Source organism: Corvus kubaryi, unplaced genomic scaffold (assembly GCF_017639235.1).
Source record: "Corvus kubaryi isolate FWS band 111438036 unplaced genomic scaffold, C.kubaryi_AGA036_p1.0 37367, whole genome shotgun sequence".
NCBI classification, from domain to species: Eukaryota; Metazoa; Chordata; class Aves; order Passeriformes; family Corvidae; genus Corvus; species Corvus kubaryi.
In genome coordinates, this window is record NW_024581119.1 from 1,093,252 (window position 1) to 1,119,614 (window position 26,363).

The 26,363-nt window shown below is 62.4% G+C and overlaps 2 protein-coding genes and 1 long non-coding RNA gene across 6 annotated transcripts; 1 reads left to right on the forward strand and 2 right to left on the reverse strand.

Annotated features, from left to right (window-relative positions):
• Positions 1–1,977: 1,977 nt before the first annotated feature.
• LOC121667516 lies at positions 1,978–5,952 on the reverse strand. Its single transcript, XR_006017081.1, has 7 exons — positions 5,693–5,952; positions 4,683–4,774; positions 4,133–4,320; positions 2,997–3,793; positions 2,570–2,686; positions 2,179–2,271; positions 1,978–2,067 (listed from the first exon to the last, which is right to left on the reverse strand). It is a non-coding gene; the product is annotated as an uncharacterized LOC121667516 (long non-coding RNA).
• A 689-nt stretch (positions 5,953–6,641) lies between these two features.
• Positions 6,642–13,903, forward strand: TMPRSS4 (transmembrane serine protease 4). Its single transcript, XM_042034206.1, has 13 exons — positions 6,642–6,734; positions 9,954–9,984; positions 10,066–10,179; positions 10,324–10,476; positions 10,562–10,691; positions 11,415–11,516; positions 11,603–11,643; positions 12,065–12,224; positions 12,353–12,519; positions 12,724–12,819; positions 12,935–13,074; positions 13,211–13,360; positions 13,499–13,903. Exons 1-13 carry the CDS (start codon positions 6,726–6,728, stop codon positions 13,508–13,510), a joined length of 1,305 nt encoding a protein of 434 aa, XP_041890140.1. The 5' UTR covers positions 6,642–6,725; the 3' UTR covers positions 13,511–13,903.
• Positions 13,904–16,177: 2,274 nt separating this feature from the next.
• Positions 16,178–22,332, reverse strand: SCN4B (sodium voltage-gated channel beta subunit 4). 4 transcript variants are annotated; one of them, XM_042034215.1, is made up of 6 exons: positions 21,367–21,437; positions 20,529–20,799; positions 17,743–17,906; positions 16,852–17,077; positions 16,496–16,625; positions 16,178–16,408 (listed from the first exon to the last, which is right to left on the reverse strand). In XM_042034215.1, exons 2-6 carry the CDS (start codon positions 20,578–20,580, stop codon positions 16,315–16,317), a joined length of 666 nt encoding a protein of 221 aa, XP_041890149.1. In that variant the 5' UTR covers positions 20,581–20,799; positions 21,367–21,437; the 3' UTR covers positions 16,178–16,314. The 4 variants fall into 4 exon arrangements, with proteins under 4 accessions (XP_041890149.1, XP_041890151.1, XP_041890148.1 ...); XM_042034217.1 differs by lacking the exons at positions 20,529–20,799; positions 21,367–21,437 and adding an exon at positions 22,122–22,332; XM_042034214.1 differs by lacking the exons at positions 20,529–20,799; positions 21,367–21,437 and adding an exon at positions 21,007–21,101.
• Positions 22,333–26,363: the final 4,031 nt, after the last annotated feature.

Below are 26,363 nucleotides of genomic sequence, written 5' to 3' on the forward strand. Positions count from 1 at the left end.
ACGGCGGGATAGTCCCAGTAAAACTGCTGGTTGAAACCCTCTTCGGGGAGGTGTTTTTCAGGTGAAGGGTTTTTGGTTTTATTTTCAGGTTTTCCAGCACAGGCAGCAGGAGGGGGCTGATCCTTGCTGTGTTTCCTTCTCTTACATCTCACGAGGCACTGCTCGCACGTGAGATCCATCCCTGCATCCCACAGGAATGTGGAGGGCACTGGGAGCCTCCTCCTGCCCCTCCACTGGCCCCATTTCTTCTGTCTCTGCATATTTTGGGGGTTGGAGCTTTTCGCTTTCTTTTTAATTTTTTTCAACTTCCTCTGGAAAATGGAGTCATCAAACTCGTTGCTTTTTTGTTGTTGTTGTTTTTCTTTTAAATGCCGCTGACGTCAGGCCTTGTGGCCGGATCCTGCGTTGTGCAGAACTCCGCCAGATCCTGCTCACCACGGAGGGCTCCCAGGCCCCAGGGGGTGGCACTTTCCCCTCTCCATGAGCTCCCAGGCCCCAGAGGGTGGCACTTCCCCCTCTCCATGAGCAGTCAGAGCTCTCCTTTCAACCAGGAGAAAGCCACAAACCACAGGGTTTAGCTTCGATAGCCGCAAGCACAGATGCTCCCCCTGACTCCACGGAAATCCCACTCGGTCCTCACGGGTTTCCCTACACACAACCACGTGGGCCTCATGAGGTTTTCTTCCTTTTTCTTCTGAGAGAAATTTGCAAAGAAATGGTCCCAAGGCCCCCTGTGCCTCGCCAGCCCCCGCTGGCCAAGCAGGGCCCCTCTCCGTGGCCACAGAAGCTTCCCATGGCTGCTGTCCTGCTCCAGGCACTTCCACAGCCACTTGTTCTGCTGAGACCGAAGGCAATTGGTACAAAAAATCCAGGAGGAGCTCCACAGGGGCCTTCTGAGGCATTTCCTTGCACTGGCAGTGCAGAGAACCAGCTTCCATGTTGGTGCAGATGCTGGATGGAGGAGGAGGAGGAGGTCCGAGCCAGATCATTCCCTCTGAGCCAGATTTCCCGTTCCCTCTGAGCCAGATTTCCTGTTCCCTCACGGCGTCTTCTGCAGTTGCACAAATCCAGCCACAGTCTGGGGCTCCTGGCCCTCCTCCTCAGCTGGTTCCCTAAGAACAGTCTGCTCCCAGGTCTCTGGGCATGCAGGAGGCTGGATGGTCTCTGAGCCGTGGGGAATGGGGCTGTTTCCTCCAGGATTAGTGCTGAGGAATCCTGGGATAAGGCTGCATGCTCTTCCTCATCCCAAGAAAGGGGAGGCCAGTGCAGGCCCCAGGCACCTCCTATGCTCCCATGGCTGTGGAGGGCCAGCGAGAGAACTGAATATGGAGGAGCTGCTCAGGGAAATTGTGGAGTTTCCTCCTCTGGAGATATCCCAAACCCATCTGGATGCATTCCTGTGTCACTGCTCCACGTGGCCTTGGACAGAGGGGGGCTGGGCCAGATGTTCTCCAGGGGTCCCTTCCAACCCCAACGATTCTGTGATTCCGTGAGGCTTTTTTAGCAACAGAAACTGCACCATTGCCATTTCAGTCGAAATCCAACAATTCAGGGGCTGTTTATTACAGAAGTGAAAATGGAGGAATTCCCCCCAGCCGGTTTTGGTTGCTTTTTCTGTTGGTGCTGGGCGGTGGGTGAGAGGCAGCGAGAGGAAGCACTGCAAGAGCACCCGGGCTCCAGCCGCATCCCTCTGTCCCTGGCCACACGTCCCATCCCAGGGACAGCCAGGAAGGAAACACAAACCAAAGCCTGTGCGGGGAGAAACCAAAACCAGAGCCCAGGGAAAGCCCCTGGAGCCCCCCAGCCACAGGCAGGACTTTTGCTGGAAAATCTGTGGGACTGTCCTGGGGAAAGGTGCCATGGCCAGGGGCTACAAGGCAGCACGGAGGCTTTGGGGCACGGCACTGGGGGATGGGGGGGACAGGGGGATGTCCTACCTGCTCACCAGCCCAGCTCCCACCTCACGGCCCCTGGTTGTGGAAGGGCTCGTAGCCGCTGCCCGAGGTGCCCAGTGAGCCACTGATGCTGAAGGGTGGCACCAGCTCCAGTGCCACCGACCCCAGCCCGCTGCAGGGAAAGCAGAGAGGTCACCAAGCTGCCTGTCCCCCTCTAGCCCCTGCCAGCCCCCTGGCAACAGCAGAGCTGGGTGGATTTGGGAGTTGGGAGGGTGTGTGACACCTTGGCACTGCACAAAGGGAGCTGCCAGCCTGCCCTGGTCCTCCCATGGTGTCACTCACCGCGAGTGGTAGAGGTTGAAGACGAAGTCAGGCCCTGGGGAGGCAGGAGGAAGAGGAGGGAGAGGTGTCAGAGCCATGTGGCGTCATGAACACACCTCTGCTTTGCCGTGAGTCTGTGTGGCGGGGGGGGGACAGGCAGGACAGCCAGTGGGACAGCACCAGGACATCACCGTGCATCCCTTCCTCACCCCAGAGTGCCCCCAGCTCGGCCCAGAGCCCCCGTGCACCAGGGGACCCCATCCCCCATGCTCCCCACATCCCAGTCCCTGCAGCCCCATGCTCTGAGCCCTCCCTGCCCTGTCCCTCCTGTCCCCTGCCCTGCCCGTACTCACGGCGCCGGGAGCGGCCCCTCCGGTACCACCGGATGAAGGTGTAGCCAAAACTCGCCAGGATCAGCAGGGCCAGCCCAATGCCCAAGACAACCCCGATCACCTTGATGGGCTCTTGTCCTGGAAAGCAGAGGGAGGAGGGGGTCTGCAGACAGACACCTCCGGGAGCCTGGGGGTCCCGATTGTCCCCTGCAGGGTCAGGACACCTGGGAGCTGGGGTACAACTCTCCGGCGTGCGCTGTCCCCACGGCGGGGAGGGACTGCACCCTGCAGGGCTGTCCAGGATTGTGGCACAGAGATTTTTGCTACCCCCAAAGGCCCATGATGGAGACCACCGCTGTCCCAGGTGAGCTGGCAGGTGGGACGGTCACTGGGAAGGGAGCTGGCCACCCCGACAATGCTGTATCCCCACTCCTGGTCCCACTCACACCCTCGCGGGGTGATTCTCCTTTCCTGGTGGCACTGGAGCGGCCGATGCGCGCAGCCAGCCCCGCGCAGCCCCATTTCTGGGCTGGCAGTTCCCTCTAGAGGATGTTCTTGTCAGGACGAGCAGCCTCCTGCCGCCAGCGCCGGGCGGGGACGGGGCACGGACGGGGCTGTGCGGGACATCCGCGGGCTCTGCACCGCTCCATCCCCCCCAGCCGTGCCGCAGGGTCTGGCAAAATCCGGCACCGACCAACGATCCTGGCACTGTCAGGACACCAAGGTGCCCAGCACAGCCCCTGAGTATCGATTCCTGTGCTGAGAGTTCTGCTGGGGCTGTGCCAGGAGGGCGCAGGGGGTGTGGGCACTGCCCCGCAGCATGGTCAGTGCAGGGCACAGGGACGCGGTTCAGTGCGGCACCGGGAGCGAGGAGACAGCGGAAAGGGATGACCTAAGAGCAGCTAAATTTAGGCAGATGCCATCGGAGTGAGAACATTTCCCCTGTGGTCACGGTGTTTACACAGCGAGCAAGGTCCCCGGGCGTCCTGCAGCCCGCAGCACCCGCTCCACTTGATGGATCCACAAACAGCCGGAGCCGCAGAGCATCGCGCCGCAGCTCCCAGGGTTCGTGCAGAGGAGCAGGACCTGCCTGTCCTGCCCTGCCCCTTCCAGCCGGCGCTCCTGGCAGGGCTCAGGGTACGTGGGCAGCCGGTGTTTCTGCTGGGGCAGGAGCGAGCCGGAGCCCCGGGACCCCCGGCGTGGGTGAGGTCAGGGAGCTGCTGCAGCCGTGACTCACAGCGGGAGCTGCGGGGCAGGAGGAACGTGGTGCAACAGCCTCCCTGAATCAGCCGGCTGCCGAAACTGCCCCGTCTCCACGCCCACTGCCCGTGGGAGGGTGACGGCGTCGTGCCCAGGCCCTGCCCCGTGCCGTGTGTGGGAGGCGTCCCTGCCCTGGCCCCCTCGGGAGCAGAGATCCCCACATCCCGGGGGATGGCTCCGAGCAGCACTGCTCGGGCAGAGCCACGCCAGCACTGAGCCCCAGCCCCAGCTCACGGGGCAGAGGGGAGGGAGGTCACCAAACCACTGCCCAGGCATAAACATCCCACCTCTGCCCCGTGAGGGTGACAAAGGCCACCCACTCACCTGTCCGGGGGTCCATGTCCCGGTGTTTTGCCACAGGAGCTGCTCTCGGTTATCCCAGGCTGGAGGCCGCTGCTGCAGAGCCCTGTGTGTGCTGGAGCCTGGCACGTTCTGCCTGTCCCCTCCTCTCCTGATGGCACAGCTGTCTCACTGCAGCGAGGCTGAGCACCAGTCCTGGCCCACTGGTCCAACTGGTTCACAGGGAGAAAGCAGAGGAGCTGCAGCAGACACGACAGACAGCACATCGCCGTGCCCAGCCCACCTGCGCGGGCAGCTCTGCCCTCCCGCTGCTGGAAGAGGCTGAACTGGGAATACTGGGAGCCTGAGGGGCAGGGACACCCTGGACACAGGTGTGTCTAGCTCTGGCAAGGTGCCGGGGTGACCGTGTCCTCCGACTGCCACCTCCTGGCAAAGACCAGCAGCCAGGAATGTGGCCGAGGCCCACGCAGAACCCAGGCTTGGAGCCTCATGCAGGACCCCAGGGGACAGGGAAGGACGGGGTGACCCTCACCAGCTGCCCCCCGTCAGACATGTCCCAGGATGGTGCACTTACAGCTGTATTGGATCCTCTTCTCAAAGTCCCAAACCACGGGGTCAGGCGGGAATCAACTCCTGCTCGTAGAAAGGGAAAACCACCTCCCGCGGCTGCAGGGAAAAGTGACAAACAGGTACAACCATTAACAGCTGGAAACTGGGCATCCAGGGGCAAAATTCCCCCCTGCTTCGTGCTGCACAGCCTCCGACCCTGCCGTGCCCCACGTCAGTGGCAGCGGGCGGCCAGGGCAGGAGCCAAGCCCGCAGCAGCCCTGCCCAGGGTGAGAACCTCGGTGCCAAGAGCAGAGGCGATGCCTAGGGCCTGCAGGGGTGCAGGGCCAGCAGAACACTGATAGGACAACGGGAATTGCAGCCCCCCAGGTCCTGGCAGTGGTCCCAGCCTCTCTGAGCTGGGACCACTCCTTGCTGGACAGCGAGAGGAAGGGGATGGGGGTGTGTCTGTGCGGCTCGGGGATGCTGGTGGCCACTCAGAGCCCTGGGTCATCCCTGAGTCATCCCTGCCTGACCCCTGCCTGACCCCAGTGGAGCCAGACGCCCAGAAACCTGTGTCATGCTGGGCTCTGGGAGCAGGGAAGGGTGACTGGCTGCAGCCAGACTCCAGGAAGCAAAGCCCCGGAGCCTGTAACACATCTGCAAACCTGAGCTGCTTCCTCAGAGCCTTCAGAACCTCAAAGGAGGAAGGGCTGCTCCTGCCATGCCGCCGCTCCTGGGCTGCTCTCCCCTCCATGGCAGCAGGGCTGGCACTGGGATGCTCTGGGGAGGCTGCCAGGACCTGCCAGGTGCACCAGTGACCCACAATGTGCCCAGCTCCCACTGCTGCAGCCCCTAAACCATTTTTCAAGCTGAAGTCTGCCACAGTAGCACAGGCAGCCTCTGGCTGGACCCTGCATCCCATATTCTCTGGGCATCGCATGGACCACGAGGGCTGAGGACGCAGCCAGACGAGGTCCCCACACCTTCCAGGGGGGCTGGATCCTCAGTGTGAGTGTGGGGAGCTCTGCCCCTTACCTGCAGAGCCACAGGTGGATCCCTGGCCAGGCTGTGGGAGCGGGCAGGACCCCTCTGGCAGGGATGAGCTGGCACAGCGATGGCACAGCTCCCTGAGGTCGTGGGTGCTCCGCAGTCTCCCGCTGGCACAGCCACACGCCTGGCAGCAGCAGACTGTTGGGAAAGCCGGATTAGCACAGGGGAAGGGGGTAATTAGCTGCTCAGCACATCCTGCGCACCCAGCACCTGCAGCATGAGGGTGCAGAGGGCAGCCCGCAGCCTCCCCGACCCCAGCCCGCTCCCTGGGCCACCCTCACCCCGCTGGGGCAGTGGCTCCTGCACCGTCAACCTTCCTCCCACCCTGCCAGGCTAAGGCAAACCGCTCCATCCCAGAAGGGTTGATTATTCCTGGATAACCACAGATCCACGGCCCTCAACCATCCCTGAGAGCGCCCTATGGTCCCCCGCTGGGGTAGCCTTCCATGGGCACCCACTTGCCTTCCCTTTCCTTCAACTTCCCCCAGCTGTGACCTGGGGCTGGCGGGGACACACAGACCGAGTGACCCGAGAGCACAAACTCTCCTCCTTTCCTCCTCCACCTCCTCAAACATCGGTTTGAAAACAACCCAGCGCAACGCGGAAGAGCCGGACAAAGAGCGGGATGGCCGTGGATCCTCTTATCATCAGGAGGAGCAGGAAAAATCAGTCCGTTCACTTCTGATAAGCTATTTGGTGACAGCAGCCCCGCAGATGAGTCACCTCCAGTGGCAGATGCTCGGGAGATTACCGCAGGTGGTGGTGCTGCTGATAGACCGGTGTTGTATTACAATACAAACCATAATTCCTGTTTCACAACTCCCCTTGTGGGTTTTAAGGAGGGCCGGGGCGGTGCTGCCCCAGTGGGAGCGCGGCGTGGGCACCGAGCGCAGGCACAGGGGCACGGGAGCATCGCCGGCCCGGCTCCAGGGCACCGGGGCAGCCGCAGCCTCCCCGGGTCCCGCACCGGGGCAGATTTGCCGGGTTTCTGCGGGCAGAAGGACCACACCGGAGCTGGATGAACATGGTGAGTCACTGGCAGCGCTGCCTCTGGCCCCGGGATGGGCACCAGCCCCCCGCACACCCCGTGCCCGGTCGTGCTCCGGGCCCGGAGCGGTGCTGAGAGGATTGGACAGCCCAAGTCCACAGAGCTGCTGCTCCCCGGCCTTGGCAGCAGCCAGGAAAGGGTTTTCCCCCCGTTTCTCACACCCCGCCGTGGCTGGATACAGCACTTGGGTACCCCCACGAGCTCCTGCTCCCACAGTTCTGGGGCTGCCTTCCCCTCTCCCGGCCCCGGGAGCAGACAAGCAAGGCAGTGTCCCCCCTGCCGAGGGGAACAGGCCCTTCTGAAGTGTCTCATCCCATCCCTCGAGAAGGGGCTGGTTCCTGGGCACCGCCTGGGTGATTGCCAGGCCCTGCCACCCCCCAGTGCAGCTCCCAGCGCGACACTGCCGGTCCCTCTGCTCGGCACAGGGGACACACCTGTGCAGGAAAAGCCATGGCCACCAAACCCCAGCCTGGCATGCAGTCCCTCCTTGGGAGGGAGACGCTTCCCTGAGAGGGCAGGTACCTATGACCAAGCTCGCCGGGCACCGTAAAACCCTCCAGCAGAAGCACACTGGGACATCAACCCCTTCAGGGTGGGGAACTCACTCCCCACAACGTCTACACACATCCACGGGTTAAATCCCCGCAGCCAAGGAGTCACCCTCGGAATCTGATCACCCCACGAAGCTTGGTTTGGTGAAGGAACATCCCACCTGCTCCTGAGGGAGGGATGAAACCCAGCTCAGCACACTCTGCAGCCCCCCAGCACGGCTTCCCAGCTGGCGAGGGGTGAAGAGGTTCATCGGAACCCCACGGCTCTTGGGCCGGCACTGGCACAGCCTGAGCCTGCAGTGGCCGTGGACACCAAGCGCTCCGAGAGAGCACAGCAAGGGAGCTCGGTTAGTTTCGGTAGCATTGAGCTCTGCAGGGAGTCATGTGCCTCCACTCCACGCAGGAGCGGGCATGGCTCTCGCCTTGCTTTGGATTTAACCAGTGCAGCTCCTGCTCATGGTGTGGGTTTGAGAGGAGTCATGGTGAGGCAGCTCCAAGCTCTGAATCCCATTGAAACAGAAGTTCGTGGGCTGAAGAAAATGCAAGAAAAACCCCAAAAAACCCTAATAATCACCTATCTCATCTGCATCAGCACCAGACCTGGTGTCTTGGAAAGGAGCCCAGTGCTGGATGATGTGATGGGGACAAGTGTGGGTAGTGTGGGGACAGGCAGGGGCAGCCGTGCTGCTGCAGTGGGGCCTGGAGCATCCATCACGACCTGGGACCGTTCCTGCAGGGAACCGTTAGGATCCCATTATCCAGGTGGTGCCCAACCCAGGCCCATGGTGACACAGGAGGTCAGCATGAGGAAGGACCGGCCCCACGTTCCCTGGGGTGGCTGTGCTGAAGATGTTGGTGCAGCATTACAAAACTCCCAGGCCTTTGGGAGCTTTTCCCTTCTCCGCAGAGAAGCGCCTCAGGAGGGGCAGCCGAGGTGGGAGATGCAGGACCCAGGTTCCCTTCCCATCCTGCCCTCCTGCTCCCAGCTGCTCCCTGCCACCAGGAAACAGGCTCTGCACCCCAGGAGCTGAGCAGAGCCCATCCAGGGGTGGAGAATTTGGCACAAGCTGCCCACACTCGGCACAGGCGCCGGCTGGGCCTGGCTTTGGGAGAAAGGCTGCTGGCATTTCCTCAAAGAGCCAGACACCAACATGCTGGGACACAGCCACATGGCACCAGGCAGGATCCAGTCCTCCCCGGCACAGGTCACTTCTTGTTCCCAAAATTGGCAGCCCAAGCCATGCGGCAGGGCCACAACAGCGAGGCACCATTTCCTGGCACACACAGCCAGCCTGCCTTTGTGAGCTAACCCAGGGATAATGGCTTGGCACTTGCTGTAAAATCCTGCTGGAAGAGCGTGTGTGCATGGCTAAACATGCCCTGGCACCGTGACCCGGGCAGGGAGGGCTCAACTCTCCTCTGACCTGCTGAGGGCTGGCACAGCCCCCTTCAGCTGTGCCACATCCCCAGTGCCCCCACAGCGCCCTGCCAAGCCCCAGCCTCTGAGCCCTGGCATGGCACAGGGACCTCTGCTCTCATTTGAGGTGACAAACACCATCATCTCCAGACCCATGCTGCTCTTGAAGTTCAGCAGTTGGAGCAAAGGCTTCCAAATCCCAAACCCTCCTGGATCGTGCACCTGGATCTGTGGGTTTATCGCAGCGGGTTTAACCTTCCTTCCCTCTGTCCATGCAAAAATCTTGTCTTACCTGTGGTGGCACAGTCCAGAAGCAACAGCAAAGGAAAAGAGCTGACTGGGACTGGCGGGGCATGGAAGGGACCAGGCTCAGTGGAGCAGGAACCCTTTTCCAAATGGCTGCTTGGTGGCACGGCACAACCGGGGCTGGAAAGCACGGAGCAGACAGCTCCAGCGCCCACCTGAACCCTCCCAAAGGGGCTCTGGGCTTCAGCCCATCCACCAAGCACAGGCTCACAGCACCTGCCCTCCCATCGCCGGGGGTTTCTCGTAGAAGGGATTGTCACAGGAGGATAACTTTGAGGAGCTCAAGCGGATCAATGCCTGACTCATGCCCACTCCAGCCCTGGCTGTGTTTACCTCGTGTCCTAGCAGCAGCACAGCTCCCTCCCTCTCCCTCCCTCCCTCCCTCCCTCCCCGCCCTGGCAGTGCTGGTTCCCCTGGCTCGGGCTGGTTCCTCCAGTGCTCCTGCAGCCCATGGGGAGCACTCGGGCTGTGCCACCCCGGCTCTGATCCTACTGAAGACACAACCCCGTTGTGACATGCCCGTGTGCCGCAGCCCCGCAGGCGTGTGTATTTTGACTCAGGGTTTCTCGGCACATCAGACAGCGCCTCTTTTGCAACATCTGTGACTTTTTAAGCCTCTGGTGTGTTAATGGCAGTAACTCTACACCATTGAGAGCCAGTTACTGGAATTGCACAGGTGGTGTCTATGGGAACAGGGCAGCAGGTGACCGCAGAGCCAGGCGTTGTCACACAGGACGTGCCACCCCCATTCCCAGCAGCTCCAAAGCCACCTCTGATGGAGGCTGGGGCAGTTTCCCTGCTGCCCTCCCAGGACTGTGAGCTCACCATGGGCTGGCTATCCACACTCCAACACACCCTCCCATCTCCCAGCTGCTTTTTGGCTGCTGTTTCAGCTCATAACTGGTTTTCTCCTCTGCTTTGCAGGACTCGGCCTTGGAGCGGCTCAACGGCAGAGGTAACACCTGTGGGAGCTGGGAGAGATGAGTGGTGCCAGGCTGAGCCCAGCCACGCAGGGCCACGCTCCTCTGTGTTGCAGATCCCTGCACGAGACCCAAATCCTCCAGGGTGTCAGAGTCCTTCAAGCGGGTCGGGATCCTCGTCCTGGCCGTGGTGCTCACCCTCGCCTGCCTGGTCGCCATCGGGTTCCTGGGTACAGCTCCTGATCTCCTCTTCCCCTCCTTTCTCACGGCCAGGGCCCAGCAAACGCAGACCCAGCTCCTTGCTGAGCCCCCCGTGCCAGCCCTGAGCCTGCCCAGGAGCTGGGGCTCTGTGCTGAGCCCCCCTCTCCCTCTAGTGAAGATTTACCTGGACCACCACTACCTGTTCTGCAAGCAGCCCCTGAAGCTGGTGCCGCTGAAGCAGGTGTGTGACGGGCAGCTGGACTGTCTGCAGGGCGAGGACGAGGCCAACTGTCCCCAGTGGGTCCCCGAGGGGCCACCAGCCAGGGGTGAGTGCAGGACACCCCTGCAGAGCTCTGGGGGCTGGGCTGCTGCAGCCCCCTGTGCCAAAGCTGACTTTGTGTCTGCCTCCAGCCCGCGTTTCCAAAGACAGATCCATCCTGCAGGTGCTCAACAGCAACACTGGAGCCTGGTCCTGTGTGTGCCACGACCACTTCACCCCGGCGCTGGCCAGGGCCGCCTGCGAGCAGATGGGCTACAGCAGGTACCCGGCTGCTCGCCCTGCTTCACCTGCCCCTCTCCCTTAAAAGCTCTTCTGGAGCCGGGCTCTGCTTATCTGCAAAGCACTCAGAGCTCTGCACTAATGGTTTCAGTCCATCCTCAGCACGCAGAGCACTCTGTGAGTCCCCAGGAGCTGGCTCGGAGCCCTGGCAGCCTCCTGTGAGAGCAGAGTGCTGTGCCCCACTCTCTCACAGCCCACGGGCACCCTGCCCTGCTCCTGCTCTCCCTCCATCCCCCCTACCTGCAGCCCTGCCCTCCCCAGAGCAGCCCAGGGTCTCCCTGCCAACACAGCTCATCTGAGGAGGAGGCTCAGGGCCCTGCACTTCCCTTTTAAGATGGGTTCTGGTGTTTGAGCCACTGTAGGAGCCCAAACTGAGCCAAACCTGGTGTTTTCCAGGCCCAAAAAGTCATTGGTTGAGGCTTTGAACAGAGTTCCCAAATGTCACAGCAGCAGGGACCCCCTGAGTTCTCCCAGAGCCAGCTGCTCACCCCTCTGCATTGCAGGGAACACTCTCCCCTCCTTCAGTTGCTCCTGTCCCTGGTCCTGGGCTCAGTGTCCCGGCCCTCCAGGGCTCTGACATCCCCACTTCGGCATCCCTGTCCCGAGGAAGCCCCTTTTTGCTGCGGGATCCAGGCTCCCGAGGTGCTGGGGCTCCAGTGCCTGTCCTCCCCCACACCTGAAGCCCTGTCCCCCTGTGTCTTCCAGCACCCCGACTTTCCACGGAGTGGAGGTGGGTGCGGGGCAGCTGCCACCTCCCTACGAGGTCGTGCTGAGCAATGGGAGCATCCAGGTGCTTGAGCCGGGCAGGTGAGTGGGGAGGGTGTGGGCCCCAAGCAGGAGCCTGTGGTGCCTGGCAGAGGAGCCAAATCCAGCTCTTTTCCTTCCTCTTGCAGGAAATGCCTCTCGGGGTTGGTTGTGTCACTCTTCTGTTCCAGTAAGTACCACGGTGGTGGCTGCACCTTGCGGGCTCTGGGGCCTTGCCCTGCTCCAGGTCCTCGCTCCTGGCACGGCCCAGTGGGAGCGTGGCTCCATCCCAAACCCATCCCGCAGTGTTTGCGCGAGGAAAGCTGGATTTAATTACTGCTAACCTCGTTAAGGCAGCACAAACCTCCCAGAAACAAAACTCCTAAGGGAGGCTTACCCAGCTGCCTGCCTGGCTTTACTTTTACCGGCGAATTACCCTGATTAAACTAATTATCCTGGGGGGCTGGACCGGGCAAGGGATGGCTGGATCCCTTCCAGCAAGCCTGGGGATGAGGGGTGACAGCAGTGCTGTGGGCATGAAGCACGCTGGCCACGCTCCTGTCCCTGGGAGCCTCCGTTTGCTCTGTCCCAGCCAATGTGTCGCCTCACAGACTGCGGGCAGAGCGGGAGGACGCCGCGGGTGCTGGGGGGCAGCCCGGCTGCCATCGAGACGTGGCCCTGGCAGGTCAGTTTGCAGTACAGGAAGGAGCACATCTGCGGGGGCAGCATCATCGGGCCCGGCTGGGTCCTGACGGCCGCGCACTGCTTCAAGTGAGTGGGCACCTCCCCGCTGGGTCTGAGCCGTGTGTGGGTTCAGTGTCCTGTGATTCCCAGTTTGCACAGGGCTCTGGGCCTGTCCCCGTGGGGGGACGAGCGGTGACAGCGCTGTGTGTGCGCAGGAACAACCCCATCATCCAGAGCTGGCGCGTGAAGGCCGGCTCCGACCTCCTGTCGGGCGCTGCCACCTTCGCCGTGGAGAAGGTGTTCCTGGCAGAGGTGACACCCGCGTCCCCCAAGGACAATGACATCGCCTTGGTGAAGCTGCGTTCTCCTGTGCATGACACAGGTGAGCCTGGCAAAGCCCTCCTGTGGCAGGAGTCACCGGTGTCCCCTGATGGCACTGGCATGTGGGCTGGGAGGGTGATGCCCGGCATGGCAGCGTTCCATGGGCACCGAGTGCTGGGGCAGGAAGCGGGGTACCCGGCTGGTGGCTGTCCCCAGCCAGTCCGGGCCCCTTCCCTGTGAGCCCCTCCAGACATCTCTGTTCCAGACAGCACCAAGCCCATCTGCCTGCCCTATTTCAACGAAGAGCTGGTGCCGGGCACGCCCCTGTGGGTGATCGGCTGGGGCTACATGGAGGAGCACGGTGAGCAGCACAGCATGGGGGTGAGAGGGACAGGGCAGAGCCCCCCAGCACTGCTGGCAGGAGCAGAGGGGCTGGAGGGCTCCCTCCTCACCCTGAGAGGCTGTGGGTCACGCAGGGAAGCTGTCGGAGCGCCTGCAGCAGGCCAAGGTGCAGCTCATCGACAAGCGGAGCTGCAACCAGGCCGCCTACCACGGCGATGTCACCGACAGGATGCTGTGTGCCGGCCTGCCCCAGGGCGGCGTGGACACCTGCCAGGTGGGGGCCCGGGCTGGACACGGGGGTGGGTCCGTACCCATCCATGACACGGCTCCTCTGAGGGAGGAGCTGTATGGGAACGGCTGCTGTGAGCAGTCAGGTGTGCAGGCCCATCCTGAGGGTCTGTCCTTCACAGGGGGACAGCGGCGGGCCCCTCCTGTACTCGAGCGGGCACTGGCAGGTCGTGGGCATTGTCAGCTGGGGCCAGGGCTGTGGGACCCCCAGCACGCCCGGCGTCTACACCAGCGTCCGTGCCTACCTCGACTGGATCTACGCCGTCCGCAGGGTCAGTGCTGTCCTGCTCGAGGGGCAGAGGCGGCTCCCTTCAGCTGAGCTGCCTCCTTAAGGACACAGCTACTTTCCTCTTGGCTTTGGCTGTGCTTTCAAAGCTTTCAATTCCTTCTGTGCCTCTCTCTCCTTGCAGTCGGAGCTCTGAGACCTGCGGGAACAAGACACTCTTCGTCCCGAGCCTCCCTTCCCATCCCTCTGCCCTTGCTCTGGCAGCAACAGGGACACAGATCTCTGGCCACGGAAGGCGAGCAGAGGCTCCCAAACCATCGCTGGCAGCTGTGATTTAGGGCGCCAGAGCCCAGCCAAGGAGGCAAAGGGTGACTCGGAGTGACGGCCGCTGATCCCATGAAGGAATCTCACCAGCTCAAGCTCCCTTCCGGAGAAAGATTAATTTATTGCCCTGTGCTGACCCTGCTGTGGCAGGGTGGCTCCTGGGGGGCCAAGCTGCTGTGAGCTCACTCCTATTGTACAGAGAGAAATTACGTTTGATGTTAGAGCGTTCCCCTATTCCCATTAAAGGAAAGGATTTGTTTTTTCATACAGCCTCCCCAGCCTTTGTCCTGCTTCCTCACAGGGTTATTTTTACCCAGCTGCCCCCCCCAAACCCAAACAGACACCCCAGACACTCACAGCAACCCCAAACCACAGCGAGTTTCTCTAGTAAACGTAAACTTTATTTCATTCAAGGCAAAGCTAACTAAACCTCTACAGTGCAAAGATGTGCTGTAAGTCATCACACAGCCCGGCGCGCACACACCCCGTGCTCACACGCAGGTTCCTCTCACACAGCTTTACATCTGCTTGGACACACACACGTGCCTGTGGCAGCACACTCTCCCGGGGGGGCCCTCTCCCCGAAATGCCCCGGAAAGCCTCTGCAGCCCCCCCAAAGCCCCGGTGACAGCAGGGGCCCCACCGGTGCTGGCACAAGCCCCCGAGGCAGCCCGCTCCCCCGGAGCACCCGTGTGCACATGGAGTCACATTCCAAAAACTGCTTATGTGGACTTTTCCCATCAAGCCAGAGGAGTAATCCATGCATAGTGCAGCATTGCATATCCGGCGGGAAGTGGAGCTGCGTCCACTCACCGGCTAAAAAAGGCCAACAGGTTAGGACAGCTAAAAATAGTTCTTTAAAAAACTCCCTTCCTCCCCTCGCTGTCCTCCCCCACGGGAGGGCTCCTCCAAGGGCGGGCCGGGGGTCTCTCGGGGTGACTGGGAGGTTTCACAGGTGGCAGTGGTGTGTCACAACACCTGGCACCAGAGCGCCTTCCTCCCCCGGATGGTGGCAGAGCCGTGCAGGGCACCTCACACCTCCTGAGAGGTAGCTCAGATTCTCTGTCCCCAGCTTACAAATGGGGACACTGAAGCACAGAGAGGTCAAGTGATTGGCCTGAGGGTCCCACAGACCATCAGAGAGAAGATCAAGGTCTCGACTCCTACATGTCTGTCTTAGCAACAGCCAAGGGAACCTGCCTGGGGCCAGGTGCCTGTCCCTGTCCCTTGTCCCGAGCACACAGCCCTGCTCCAATGGGTGCCCCTGAGCCCAGCCTGGGGTGACCAGCCCGCTGTGCACCAGTATCTCCAGAGAAGGTAGCACCCAGCCTTTCCTTGTTCACCTTGGCCACCAAATCCTTGCCTACCTCCCACTCCAGCACCTCTGCCAGGGCACAAGCCCCCACAGCAAGTCGTGGCTCAGCTGTGAATCCCAGTTTACTGTGGGGACGGGGGAGCCGCCTGTCCTGCAGCTTCACTGTCAGACACCCACAAATTGGAGAAATAGGGAACAAATCACATTTTAAAGGACATTGACAAGCTCATTTGTAGCTCTCTCACTTCGTGTCTCACATCCTTGTGAGTCCACTCATGAAGACCCCCCCGGCTTTCTGCAGCACCCCTCACCCCAGAGCACTTCACCATCATTAGCCAAGGACCCCTCACACCCACTCCGTGAGGTAGAGCAGTATTATTGTCCCCATTTTACAGATGGGGAAACTGAGGCATGGAGAGGCAGAGCAACTTGCCCAAGGTTGCCCAGTGGGCCGGTGGCACAGCCCTGGCCCGGCTCCCCTCGCCAGGGCTCGGCTGTGCTCCCTCCCTGCGTGGCCATGGACGCCACGGTGAAAGGGAAACGCAAGTGGCTGCTTTCCCCCTGGAATCTCATACAAAAATATCCACGTAACGCGTTCAGCCTTGGCACCAGCATCAAAAGCATCGCTGCTCTGAGTGCCGAGCTCCAGGGAGAGGGGTGGGGGCGGCACAAAGCCGGGGAGTGCTGCCAGGATGGCTGCCTGGGGAGAAGCACCCCTGCTCCCAGGGATGGCCCTGCACGGAGACAAAGCCAGTGTGAAATGTAGCATCCCCCCCTATCGCGGGCCAGCAGTGACCCTGGGACACGGCCAGCCGCCCAGCCTGCTGTGGGAAGGACCGAGGCACAACCAGGGTCTCTCACGGATTTGGTTCTCCATTGTGCTTAACACAGCCCTGCTTCCTCCCGTGCTCCTGTGCCACTCCATCTGCACGGCCAGCTCGGAGCATCCTTGCCCTGCTCCAGAAACCTTTCCGACGAAGCAGGAGCTCCCAGCCACCTCAGGTCAGCATCGCCAGCACCCACCGTGCCACCCTCCGGGCACGCCGGGACCCCCGCTGGCCCAGCACCCGCCCCCAGGCCCCGGCCCCAGCCCTACCTGCCCGGCACCCTCCTGCCTGTGCTCTGAGCGGAGCCGGCGGCTCCGTCTGCCCCAGCAGCCTCCCAGTCCGAGTCCGCGAGAAGCTCCCAGTCCCCCCGGCAGCCGCAGCCTTCTCCGAGAAGCAGTGCAGGTTGCAGGCACGTGTGTAATAGAAACATGTCTCAAGCGTTGGCAGTTCGGAAAGAAAACAAAAGGGGAAGGCTCGTCCCCTGCCCGGGCTCCCGCGGCGGGGCGGGGCGGGCTCGGGGCGCTGCTGCTTCGTTCATGCCTTTGGTGGTGCTTTTTGTTCCGCCTTGGAGCCGGCCAGGCCGTTCTCGGTGTTGTCGTTCCCTGACGAGCTCACCAGACACTCCTTCCTGCACGGGGAGAGCACACGGCCAGCTGGCAGCCCCTGTCCCCCGGCCCCGCTCACCGCGACCCCGCGGCAGCAGCCCCGCACTCACTTCCTGTCCTGCATCTTCTTGATGATGAACAGGACCACCCTCTTGATGAGCATGAAGAGGATGAGGAGGCCGATGAGCCCCCCCACCACGCCCACGATGATGAGGGTCACAGTGTTGTCTGTCTCCACCACTGCGAGAGAGAAGGTGCTGAGGGGGCTCGGGAGGGGAGCAGGGAGCTCCCAGCTGCACATCCCACCCCAAAAAGCCATCACCCCCTCCACCCGAAGGCCCCACGAGGCCTCCAGGGATGTCAATCACCTCCATGCATCACCACAACTGTGAGCCAAGGAGGCTGTCACTGTGTGTTGGCATTTCCACCAGCCCAGTGCCACCCCGGTGCCCTGGCCAGCACTCACTCTTATGGACCACGGTGAGGAAGATGGTGGCGTTGTGCTGGGCGTTCTTCTCCTTGGGGTTCTTGACATGGCAGGTGTACTTGCCGGCATCGCTGAACTCCACGTTGTTCAGGACGATGGAGATGTTGTTGTCCTTCTTGGTGGTGGAGCCGACAAACTCCACGCGCGGGTTGTGCTGGATGACGGTGGGCTCTGAGGCTTTGTTCTTTATCTTGCCATGGTAAATCTGCAGAGGCAGGGAGGCAGGATCAGCTGGGTGAGGGAAAGGCTCACATCCTCCTCAGGGTGCCCAGACTCAGCTCTGCACGCACAGACACCTGTGCCAAATGTCCCATTACACCCCATTAAAGCAGGAATGGCCGTGGAGAGGAACCTGATGCACATCCTGCTGGGAAGCAGCAGATCCAACCTGTCCTGAAGTAATGGAACAGACTATGCAAAAAATGGGAGATCCCTAGAAGCGAGCTCTTTTGCTGGCCAGAACTGCTCCAAACCAGCCATCCTGCTGAGGAATTGAGGAGCCAAATATTCCCAGCAGGAAGCAAATCTGTACAGAACCTTTCATATTTCAGGGCAAGCAAAGGAGGAGGAAATGAACCATATTTTGCCCCAAGTGCAGATTTGCACCTGAACAGCCAATTTATGAAAACAAATGAGCCTGTGGGCAGCAGCAAACCTAGAACAGCTTTGTGCCAAAAGCACAGATGTTCTGGGGTATTTGAGTCACCCCGTTTGCACAGCCCTGTCCCCCCCAGAGCTGGTGGCACTTGGAGAGAAGGGCATCCTGCATGAGGAGAAAGGGAACAGCGAGAACTGCAGTGCCGGGCTGTGCTGGGGAAGCACAAAAGGACCTGCCAGGAAAGCAGAGGCAGAGCCCAGAGAGCCACCCACCAGCTCTGTCGAGTTGAAATACCATGTGAAGACCAGGTCCTGGAAGCCTATGCAGGTGGTGAAGGTGCAGGGCAGCAGGACATTGGAGTTATTCAGAGCCATCACCGTGTTGGTCTTCCCCACTGACACCTCCAAGGCGAAGGCGATGGCGAAGACGTGCAAACCTGGCAGGGAGAGGGGAGGAGAGAGTGAGGCCATGGGTTTGTCACCCCTCATCCCCTTTGGCACACCAGGCTGCCATGGCAGGAGCAAAGGTGCCTGTCCCCAGCCCCAGAACTGCTCGGTGACAGAGGGGACCTGCTCCTGCAGAAACTGGGGCTGGGTCACCCACAGAGACAGCACGGGTTCAAAGGGAACCAGAATATCCCCACGAATAAAGCGTGCAAATGAGAGCCCTGATTTGCATGTTATCCACAGGCCTCCAGCTAGACCTTCAAGGGGGAGAAGAAAGCCAAAGCGAAGCAGAGCTCTGTTCTTCAGGCGGGAGCTGGAGCAGTAATTAGCGTGGCTGTCCTGGCCGCCTGCCACCCGCTCGCCCTCCCGCAGCCCTGCCCGGCCCTCCGGAGCAGCCCCTCACGCCCGGGAGCCGAGAGTCCCAGCTCCTTCTGGAGCTGCCAGACGACCTTCAAACTGCAGGATGCAGCTCTCCCTCTCCTCGCCTCCCCACGAGCAGGGAGAGAGGAGCAGGTAGGAGCCCAGCTGCAGCTGAACGCTCCTGGGGTGCAGGGACTGGCATTGCACTGGGCTGGGCCACCACTGTCCCCACAGATCCTCTCTGGGGGCACAGGGATGCTCTGGTCCTGGCCAGAGAAGCAGCCCCGCTCCCCATCCCCATCCCACCATGGCCCCATCCCGTTGGTGCGATGTGGCACGGCTAAGATGTGACACGGCCCAGCAAAACACTGTCCTTCCCTTTCCCGGACCTCAGCCACCCCTGCAGAGTTTTCCCTGGGCACAAAATCCAGGGGACACAGCTTTTTCCATGGCTACAAGCTGATTCCCAGCTGCCCCAACACCTCAACTCAGACACGCTGCCCTCAGTCTGGGATTCACCTCTCTCTGCAGCCGCCTCAGCTGCTGATTTATTCTCCCACACAAGCCAGTGCTAACAACTCCCCAGGCACATCACAGCCGGAGCCAAGCCCGGGAGCCCTGCATCCTGGGCTCCAGGCCCTGCTGCAGTGCTGCATTGCAAGCACTGCAGGCGAGGAGTTATTTAACTTTACACAGAAGCACTCCTCATTTTGCTCGAGAGGCCGGAGCTAACGTCAGGGAGTGGTTCCCGGCAGATGGAATCTCCTGCAGTTGTCAGGCTTGAAGAGCAGCCCTGGGGATGCTACAGAGGGGACTTCATAGGCAGGAAGTTGTCCCCCTGGAGCAGGAGTTGGCAGAGGGATGCCTGGCTCTGCAGGTATGTCTGAGCCTGCAGCGTGCTGCAAGCGGACACTCACTCACAGGAAAGATGATTCCTTGCAGCTTGTAACACTTTAAATCCTGTCTGCCACCCTTAGAACGCAATCTGGATTGAATGTGTGGGGTAAATCGAGGCTGACCTTGTTCCTGTCATCCTGTGCTCTCAGGAAGACAAAATTGATACGTTACCACTAAATAAAGCACCGAGGAAAACACGCTGGGGAGCACTGACTGAACCTGCCACGCACCAGCTCTCAGCGCTGCTTCTCCATACACGCCCAAAGCTGATGCACTTTGCACCACCAACCCCCCAGCCTTCAGGGCCACTCCCTGGGGGCTCCAGGCTCCCTCCCGTTGCCTGCGGGCACCAGCGGTTCCCAAAACACAGCCCAGGGAAACGGGGAGCGGCCACTCCTGCTGCTGCCGGAGCCTTGGCTGCCCGCGCTTTGCTCTTGCCGAGGGTGAGCCCCCCACAGTGAGGGGGCTCGCTGTGCTCCCCCAGGACTGCCATCTGTGGGAAAGCTGCTCTAGGAAAACTTTCACTGCCCATAAAAGTCAGCGTGACATCCTGGCGCAGGCAGCAAGCCGTGCCTGGCAGGCTGGCCGGGCTCCTCTCCAGCGGGGATCAAAGGGAGGCGCTCCTTGGCCAGCCCGAAGCCAGGTACGGTGCGCTCTGGGACAGGACACACGGCCCGCACCCCTCCCATGGAAGGGGCTCTGCCGTGGCTCCCTGGTGCAGCCAGGAGCCCGCTGCCACTCCCTGCGGGGCACGGCATCCCCGAAACCTACAGACACAGGGAGACCCGCCCTGCACTCCCCTGCCCAGCGCCCTCTCCAGCTCCCAGCCCACCTGAGCGACCCGTGGCACCAGGTTCCCACCTCCACGCCCTGGACCACAGATCCCCGAGTGGTCTCAAGCGTGTCCGAGTCTCTCCTACCACCCCTCTGCCAGCCCTGGTGCTGGCACCCAAATCTCGCAGGGGGTCAGGTACTTACATGAATTTTTGTGTCTCCAGCACCCTTAAACTTAAGAACTATGCCCTCTAAAACGCATCCCACAGGAGTTCCCCAGCAGCCGAGCGCTGCACAGCCAGCCCTCGGTTCCAGGCTGACATGAGGATGACCCACGGGAGCAGGAGTGCAGCGGGTGCGTGAGGCCGATGCAGGTGGCTGGAGCCTGCCCCAGGTGTGCAGTGGGGAGGGGACGGCTGCCAGCCCCTCCCCGCACCCTGTGGCAGGGGATCTCGGGCATCCCTGGACACAGGGCTGGGCATCATGCTCCAAGCAGCGGCCCTGCAGCGCGGGTCGTTCTCCGCGCCAGGGACAAGCACATGCGAATGGTTGTTGTACCAAATGAACTGTAAGACAATGACCTGTCGGCGGGCGTGCTGGCGCTGAAGCAGTGCACGGCCTCCCCGCGGCCATCCCCCGGTCCCGGGCAGGCAGGCAGCGCGGTCCCCGCTCGCCGGGCAGCGCAGGAGCGGGGCAAAGCGGGGTGCAGCCGCAGTGCTCGCAGGAGAAGCGCTGGCGACGGGAGCGCCGGTGCGGGCAGGGCAGGGGCTGGAGCCGGGACTTCGGAGCTCGGGCTCGGCTGCGAAGTCACCTTGGCCAAGTGACTTATCCCCGGCGCTCCGGACCGTCCGTCTGCAGAGCGGAGAGCGGCGTTAGCGCCCGCGGGCGGCATCCCCGGGCGCGGCGGGCGGGGTGCAGGGGCTGGGCGCGGAGCGGGGTTCCCCCGCCTCGGGCTGCCGCGGGTCCCCGGGGCAGGGTCCCCGCCGGGAAGCCGGGGTGGGGGGACACAGAACGCGGGCGGTACCCGGAGGGGTCCCCGCAGCCCCCCGCGCCCCTTACCCAGGAGCGCGGCCAGCAGGCGCGGCGCGGCGCGGCGGCGAGCGGCGGGCGAGCCCGGGGCCATGGCTGCAGCGCGGGGCGGTGCGGAGCGGAGCGGAGCGGAGCGGTCCCTGCTGCCCGCAGCGCCCGGCTCTGGCCGCCCCCGCGGAGGGCGAGCGGCGCCGGGCGGGGCCGCGCCGGGCGGGGCCGCGCTGAGCCCTCCTCCGCGCTCCTCCGCGCTCCTCCGCGCTCCTCCGCATCCCCCCGCGCATCCCCCCTCGCTCCCCCGCCCCGCGCATCCGCCCGCCCGGGGGATCAGGGAGCGCTCCCTGGGCCGGGGCAGTGACGGTCCCCCTGTGCTCGGCACGGATGCAGCCGCACCCCGAATCCTGGGTGCAGTTTGGGGCCCCTCGAAAGAAGGAGATTGAGGTGCTGGAGTGTGTCCAGAGAAGGGGCTGGAGCACCAGTCGGAAGAGGAGAGGCCGAGGGAGATGGGGGCTTTTAAACTGGAGAAAAGGAGGCTCGAGGGGACCTTCTCGCTCTTGTCAAACTCCCTGACAGGAGGGTGGAGCCAGGTGGGGGTCGGGCTTTTCTCCCGGGTGACAAATGACAGGACAAAAGGAAACGGCCTCAAGCTGTGCCAGGGGAGATTTGGGTTGGATATTAGGGAAGATTTCTTCACTGAAAGGAAGGATTGTCCAGCCCTGGCACAGGCTGCCCAGGGCAGTGGTGGAGTCACCAACCCTGGAAGAGTTCAAAAAACACGTGTCTGTGGCACCTGAGGACATGGTTTAGTGATGGCCTTGGCAGTGCTGGGTAAATAGCTGGACTTGATCTCAGAGGTTTTTTCCAACCTCAGCAATTCTGTGGTGGCCTGCAAATACTGGACTGGTGTTGCCCTGGGGCCACCTTGGGAAGAGGCCAAAGTGCCACTATGGCCGGTGGCTTCCCAGGACAACAAAACAGGACAAGGCTGGGGCTCAGCTCTCATTCGAGGCACTTCTGCAGTGTGACACCGGGTGTCCCTGCCCTCCATCCCCAAGGCAGACAGCAGACACGGGTGGGGATGCAGAGCCAGACCCCGATGGCTGCAGAGGGACCCGCCCGGCGCCAGAGGGAACGCTCTGAGAACTTACTTTTCTCACCATGAGCTTGTTCCGGGATAATTGGCTGCACAAAAGTTCATGTCTCAGCAGCCTTTCCCTCGCCGTCGCATCCATTAGGCCTGCCCTCGGCACACCGCATCCCGACGGCGGCGGTGGGGGCCCTCCTAATGTAAGCCCGCGGGGCGTGGTGTGGGCAGGCAGAGCTTCACCTTCGTGCCCAGGTCCATTAGACAGCGAGCCCTGCGCAGGGAACAGCGTTTGCGGGAGGTGACGCATCCCAAAACAGGCACGGCGGGAAGGGGAGGAGGCGCTGCCACACTCCCGGAGCAGGCACGGCGCTGACTTTTTCTCTGGCCTGCAGTGACACGGGGCACACGTCCTGCCAAAGCTCGCCCCAGGGACCGGGCATGGCTTCCTCGAAGTGGATTGATTGGATTTTGGGTGTGAGAGCAGCTCACCTGCAGGGATGCTGCCTGCATGTCCAAGGTGCCACGACCTGTCACCTTCAGGGCACGATGAGGCTCCCCCTCCCCATCCAGCCTCCTTTGCAGCAGCATGAAGCAGCAGGGAGGAGGGAAAGCAGGAGGCTTTGCAGGGCACGGGGACATCCCAGGGGAGCCTGAGAGGATGCCAGCAGTGCCTGTGGGCTGAGGCGTTAGGGCTGCAGAGCTGGCAAGAGAGGCAGGAAAAGTACAGGCGGAGCGGGCTAGGCAGCGCTGGCAGCCGGCGCTGCGGGAGCGGCGTGCACGGCTCTGCTGATGCAGCAGAAGGTGCCTTGGCGGGCGGCTGGGATGGATTCAGGGAGGGGATGGAGACAGGGAGCTGATGGATACAGCGAGGTGATGGATACAGCGAGGGGAGCGGAGCCGCAGGCGCTGTGAGGAGACGGCAGGAGGAGCGCAGCGTTTGCTGGAGCATCACTAATTGTGAGAGGGCAGGCAGAGAGAGCCGAGGGGGTGGCGGGACGCCTGTCACCCCTGCAGGGGTGCCTGGTGGCTGCTGGGGCCAGAGGCACAGGTGCAGGTGAGTTTGAGGCCAGCATCCAGCACACAGGAGCACGGAGACCTGCAGCAGTGGGGACCTGGAACAGGAGCACCCCTACCCTGGTGCAGGGAAAGGTGTGCAGGACACTCAGGTGCCTGCCAAGTTTGCTTCTGAAACGAGGGGTCAAGCTGGGACGGATTTGGCCAAACTGCCACTGGGAATCTCGCCAGCAGAGCCCTAAATGCTTCTGGAAGCAGGAAGGTTGGGAAACCTGGCTGCAAGGGTTGGCCAGTAAATACAGCGGAGCTGCTGTGGGTGCTGGCACCAACAGGGTGCACTGGGCAGGTGGGCACCCAGCTAGATCCATGCTGACATGGCCCGGCGGCCACGTCTCCCTGCTGAGCATCCCCGCAGAGCTGACAGCCTGGCATCCCCCTGCCCTCTCCCCTGCACGCCCGGGGCAGCTGTGCCCACGCAGCCCTGGGGCTGGGAGAGGGATGCTGGCTGTCACCAGCGCCTGATGGAGCTGTCACACTTGGCAGCTCCAGCCGGTCTCCTCGGCCGACTGATCCCGTGAGACATCTGCCACTGCCGCGGGCCTGGACAGGGCTCTGCTGTCCCCCAGCCCGGCCGCTGCCGTGGCCGGGAAGGGCACTGGCAGCAGCTGGCCCTGGGATTTCGGCAGGACGCAGATGTCCGGCGTGGGATCCGGGATTCCTGCGGCTCAGCGGAAACTTGTCCTGCTGAGTCCAGCACCAGGCGGCTGCGTCTGGTTTCAGGGAAGGCGAGCCCCCTGTGCTCGGACGCTGTCACCTCCCTGGGGGACAGGAAGGAGGGCTCAGTTGTGCTGCCAGCTGGCTCACAGCCTGCCGGGGGGGCACTGTGGCTGCCTGTGTGCCCTCAGCCCCTCTCACCTTGCACTGGCGGAACTGGGAGGGTTAAAATGCCAGGCTGCTGCTCTCCGAGGAGGGCTCCTGTCTCCCTCCACGTGGGCACCGACCAGGTAGGGCTGAGCAGAGCAGTTGGGCTGCAGCTCCCAGCTCAATGCAGCAGGCGCAGCGCTGGCCCCGGCTGCCCTGGAGCATCCTGCCAGGGGCTGCCCCAGGAGGACACTCCCAGCCTCCTCCCAAACCTCCCCGAGCCAGATGATGCTGTGCTCCCGGACCCGGAGCAGGCAGAGCCCTCCTGCCGATGGAAGGGGAGGAGGAGGTGGCAACGCTGGAACAGAGCTTCCCATCAGCACGTTATGTCTACTGCAAGGTCCTCTGGCTGTGACCTTTAAAAGACAAGGTGGCCTGGCATCCCGGGAGCTGGCAGTGGGCAGGAGGCACCGCAGGGATCAGGCTCTGCAGGACTGTCCTGGCTGGGACGGACTCGCCGGGCTGGGAACTGAGCGAGAGGTCCCGGGCACAGACTGCGGGTGAGTACCTGGCTGCTTTTGTCATTCCAGCTCTCGGCTGCCTGCAGCTCTCCCTCGGAGCGGTGCTTTCCCCTCTCCCTGCCAGCGCTGCCGCTGCCTGCTCGTCCCCGCCCGCAGAGCCGCCTGCCCTCCGGAGCGCACAGGTTCCTCACCCCCCTCCACGGGCCCTTTAAACACGCGGGGGAAGAGCGGCCGTGTCCCCCGGCAGCCACTGCAGAGCATCTGCAAGAACCGCTGAGGCAACCCTGCTGTATCCCAGGAGAAAGTTTGTTCCTGACCCTGCACAGCCCGAGGCCACCTCCAATGAACCGTCCCCACTCTGTCCCCCCAGAGCTGCCCTTCACACCCCTCACTGCCCCGGGCCTCACTGCCCCAGGCTGTTCCCTTTCCAGGTGCCCCCTCATTCCTTCCAGCCCCAGGAGCAGGGCAGCATTGCAGGGACTGTGGCTCTGGACTCTCCCTGAGACACCCCAGCAGTCCCCCGTGACTGCACAGGACCAGGCAGAGGTCCCTGCCACCTCCCACCCCTTCTCTTGTTCTTTAACATCTGTAATCCCACCTGGCCCGAAGAAATGTTCTTGTTCTGTAACAAGAAATGTCCCTGGTTCTGGAGAATCCGTGAAGCCCCAGTGCTGGGGGGTTGCTGTCACTGCCCTCAGTCCCCTGCAGTGATGAGAATTCACCCTTCTTGTGTCCCACGGGGTCTCCTCTGTGATCCCACCGCTTCCCTCAAGTTTTTTGCCAGCAACATTCTAAGAAGTATCCTGAAAGTGCCAAGCTGAGGGTCCCCCATCCCCTTTGCCTGTGACTGCATTTGACCCCCTGAAGCTGGGTTCGGATAACTCCATGTCCTCCTCCGAGGAGCCGCTGCTCCCTGCATGGCAAAGTTGTTCAGTGCCATGGGCCAGGGATCGATTGGCTGCACCCCCCGGCAGCAGCCCAGCACTGCAGGACTGTGTCAGCAGCACAGTGGAGGTGATTTGGGTGCCCTTCCTCAGGGAGGGAGAGGTGCCATGGGGAGCTGGAAGTTTTCCGCAGCACTGACCCCACGCTGAGGTGTCCAGGGCGCAGTGTCCGGGCGGGCAGGGACAGGGACACTGCGAGAGCTCATCCCACTGGCACTGCTGCTGGGAACAGCGGTGAGCTGAGAAAGGCAGGGGGCTGGGGAGGGGGCAAGGCACGGCTGGAAGGTGGAAAGAGGTGGTGGCAGTGCCTTGGGGCAGTGTGTGGCCAGACCCTGCTCGTGTGAGGAACTGGGATGCGCCAGCACTCGGCAGCCCCGAGTGAAGGGCAGCAGGGAGAGGCACAGCAGAGGGCGGCTGTCAGAGCTTCCCTCGTGTCTCCACGGTGGGTGAACTGATGGATGTGCCTATTAACTGTGCCCCAGTTGTGTCGTGCTGCTCCGGAGCATCCCCACGGCGTTGCTGGGTTGGGAGAACAGCTGGTTACGGGTGTCCATCACCCAGCACATGCCCTGGGCTCTGCTCGAGCCTGCTGAGCCTTACCTGCCGAGAGCAGCCATCAATCCAAGCTCTCTGAGAAGCACAGGTGGAGAAGCTGACAGGGCACAGGTCCTGGAGGCCCTGCAGTGGGTGTGGAGCACCCCTGAAATCTCCCTGTGGGGAGGCTGGGGCAGCACTGGCCACACTCCCACCCCCAGCACTGCCCTGGCTCTGCGACGGCTCCCAGGGACAGAGCTGTGGACACACAGGGTGCCCTGGGCTCCCTCAGCACCCAAAGCACCCCAGCAGGACAGAGCTCCACACTGGAGCGGGCTCATCCCTCCAGGCAGAGCAGATGAGGGACCCATCCTGCCCCTCCAGGCAGCGGCACAAAAGCATCGAGGGCAAAGTCGGTGTTTTGTTGTT

Coding starts and splice junctions, on each gene's coding strand:
- SCN4B (XM_042034214.1), bottom strand. CDS start 21,070: ATGGCCCCGGGCTCGCCCGCCGCTCGCCGCCGCGCCGCGCCGCGCCTG. Junction 17,907..21,006: donor CCTGCTGGCCGCGCTCCTGG/GTAAGGGGCGCG, acceptor TCTCCCTGCCAG/GTTTGCACGTCTTCGCCATC. Junction 17,078..17,742: donor ATTTCAACTCGACAGAGCTG/GTGGGTGGCTCT, acceptor CTGCCTCTGCAG/ATTTACCATGGCAAGATAAA.
- TMPRSS4 (XM_042034206.1), top strand. Junction 11,517..11,602: donor CAGGTGCTTGAGCCGGGCAG/GTGAGTGGGGAG, acceptor TTCCTCTTGCAG/GAAATGCCTCTCGGGGTTGG. Junction 11,644..12,064: donor TGTGTCACTCTTCTGTTCCA/GTAAGTACCACG, acceptor GTCGCCTCACAG/ACTGCGGGCAGAGCGGGAGG.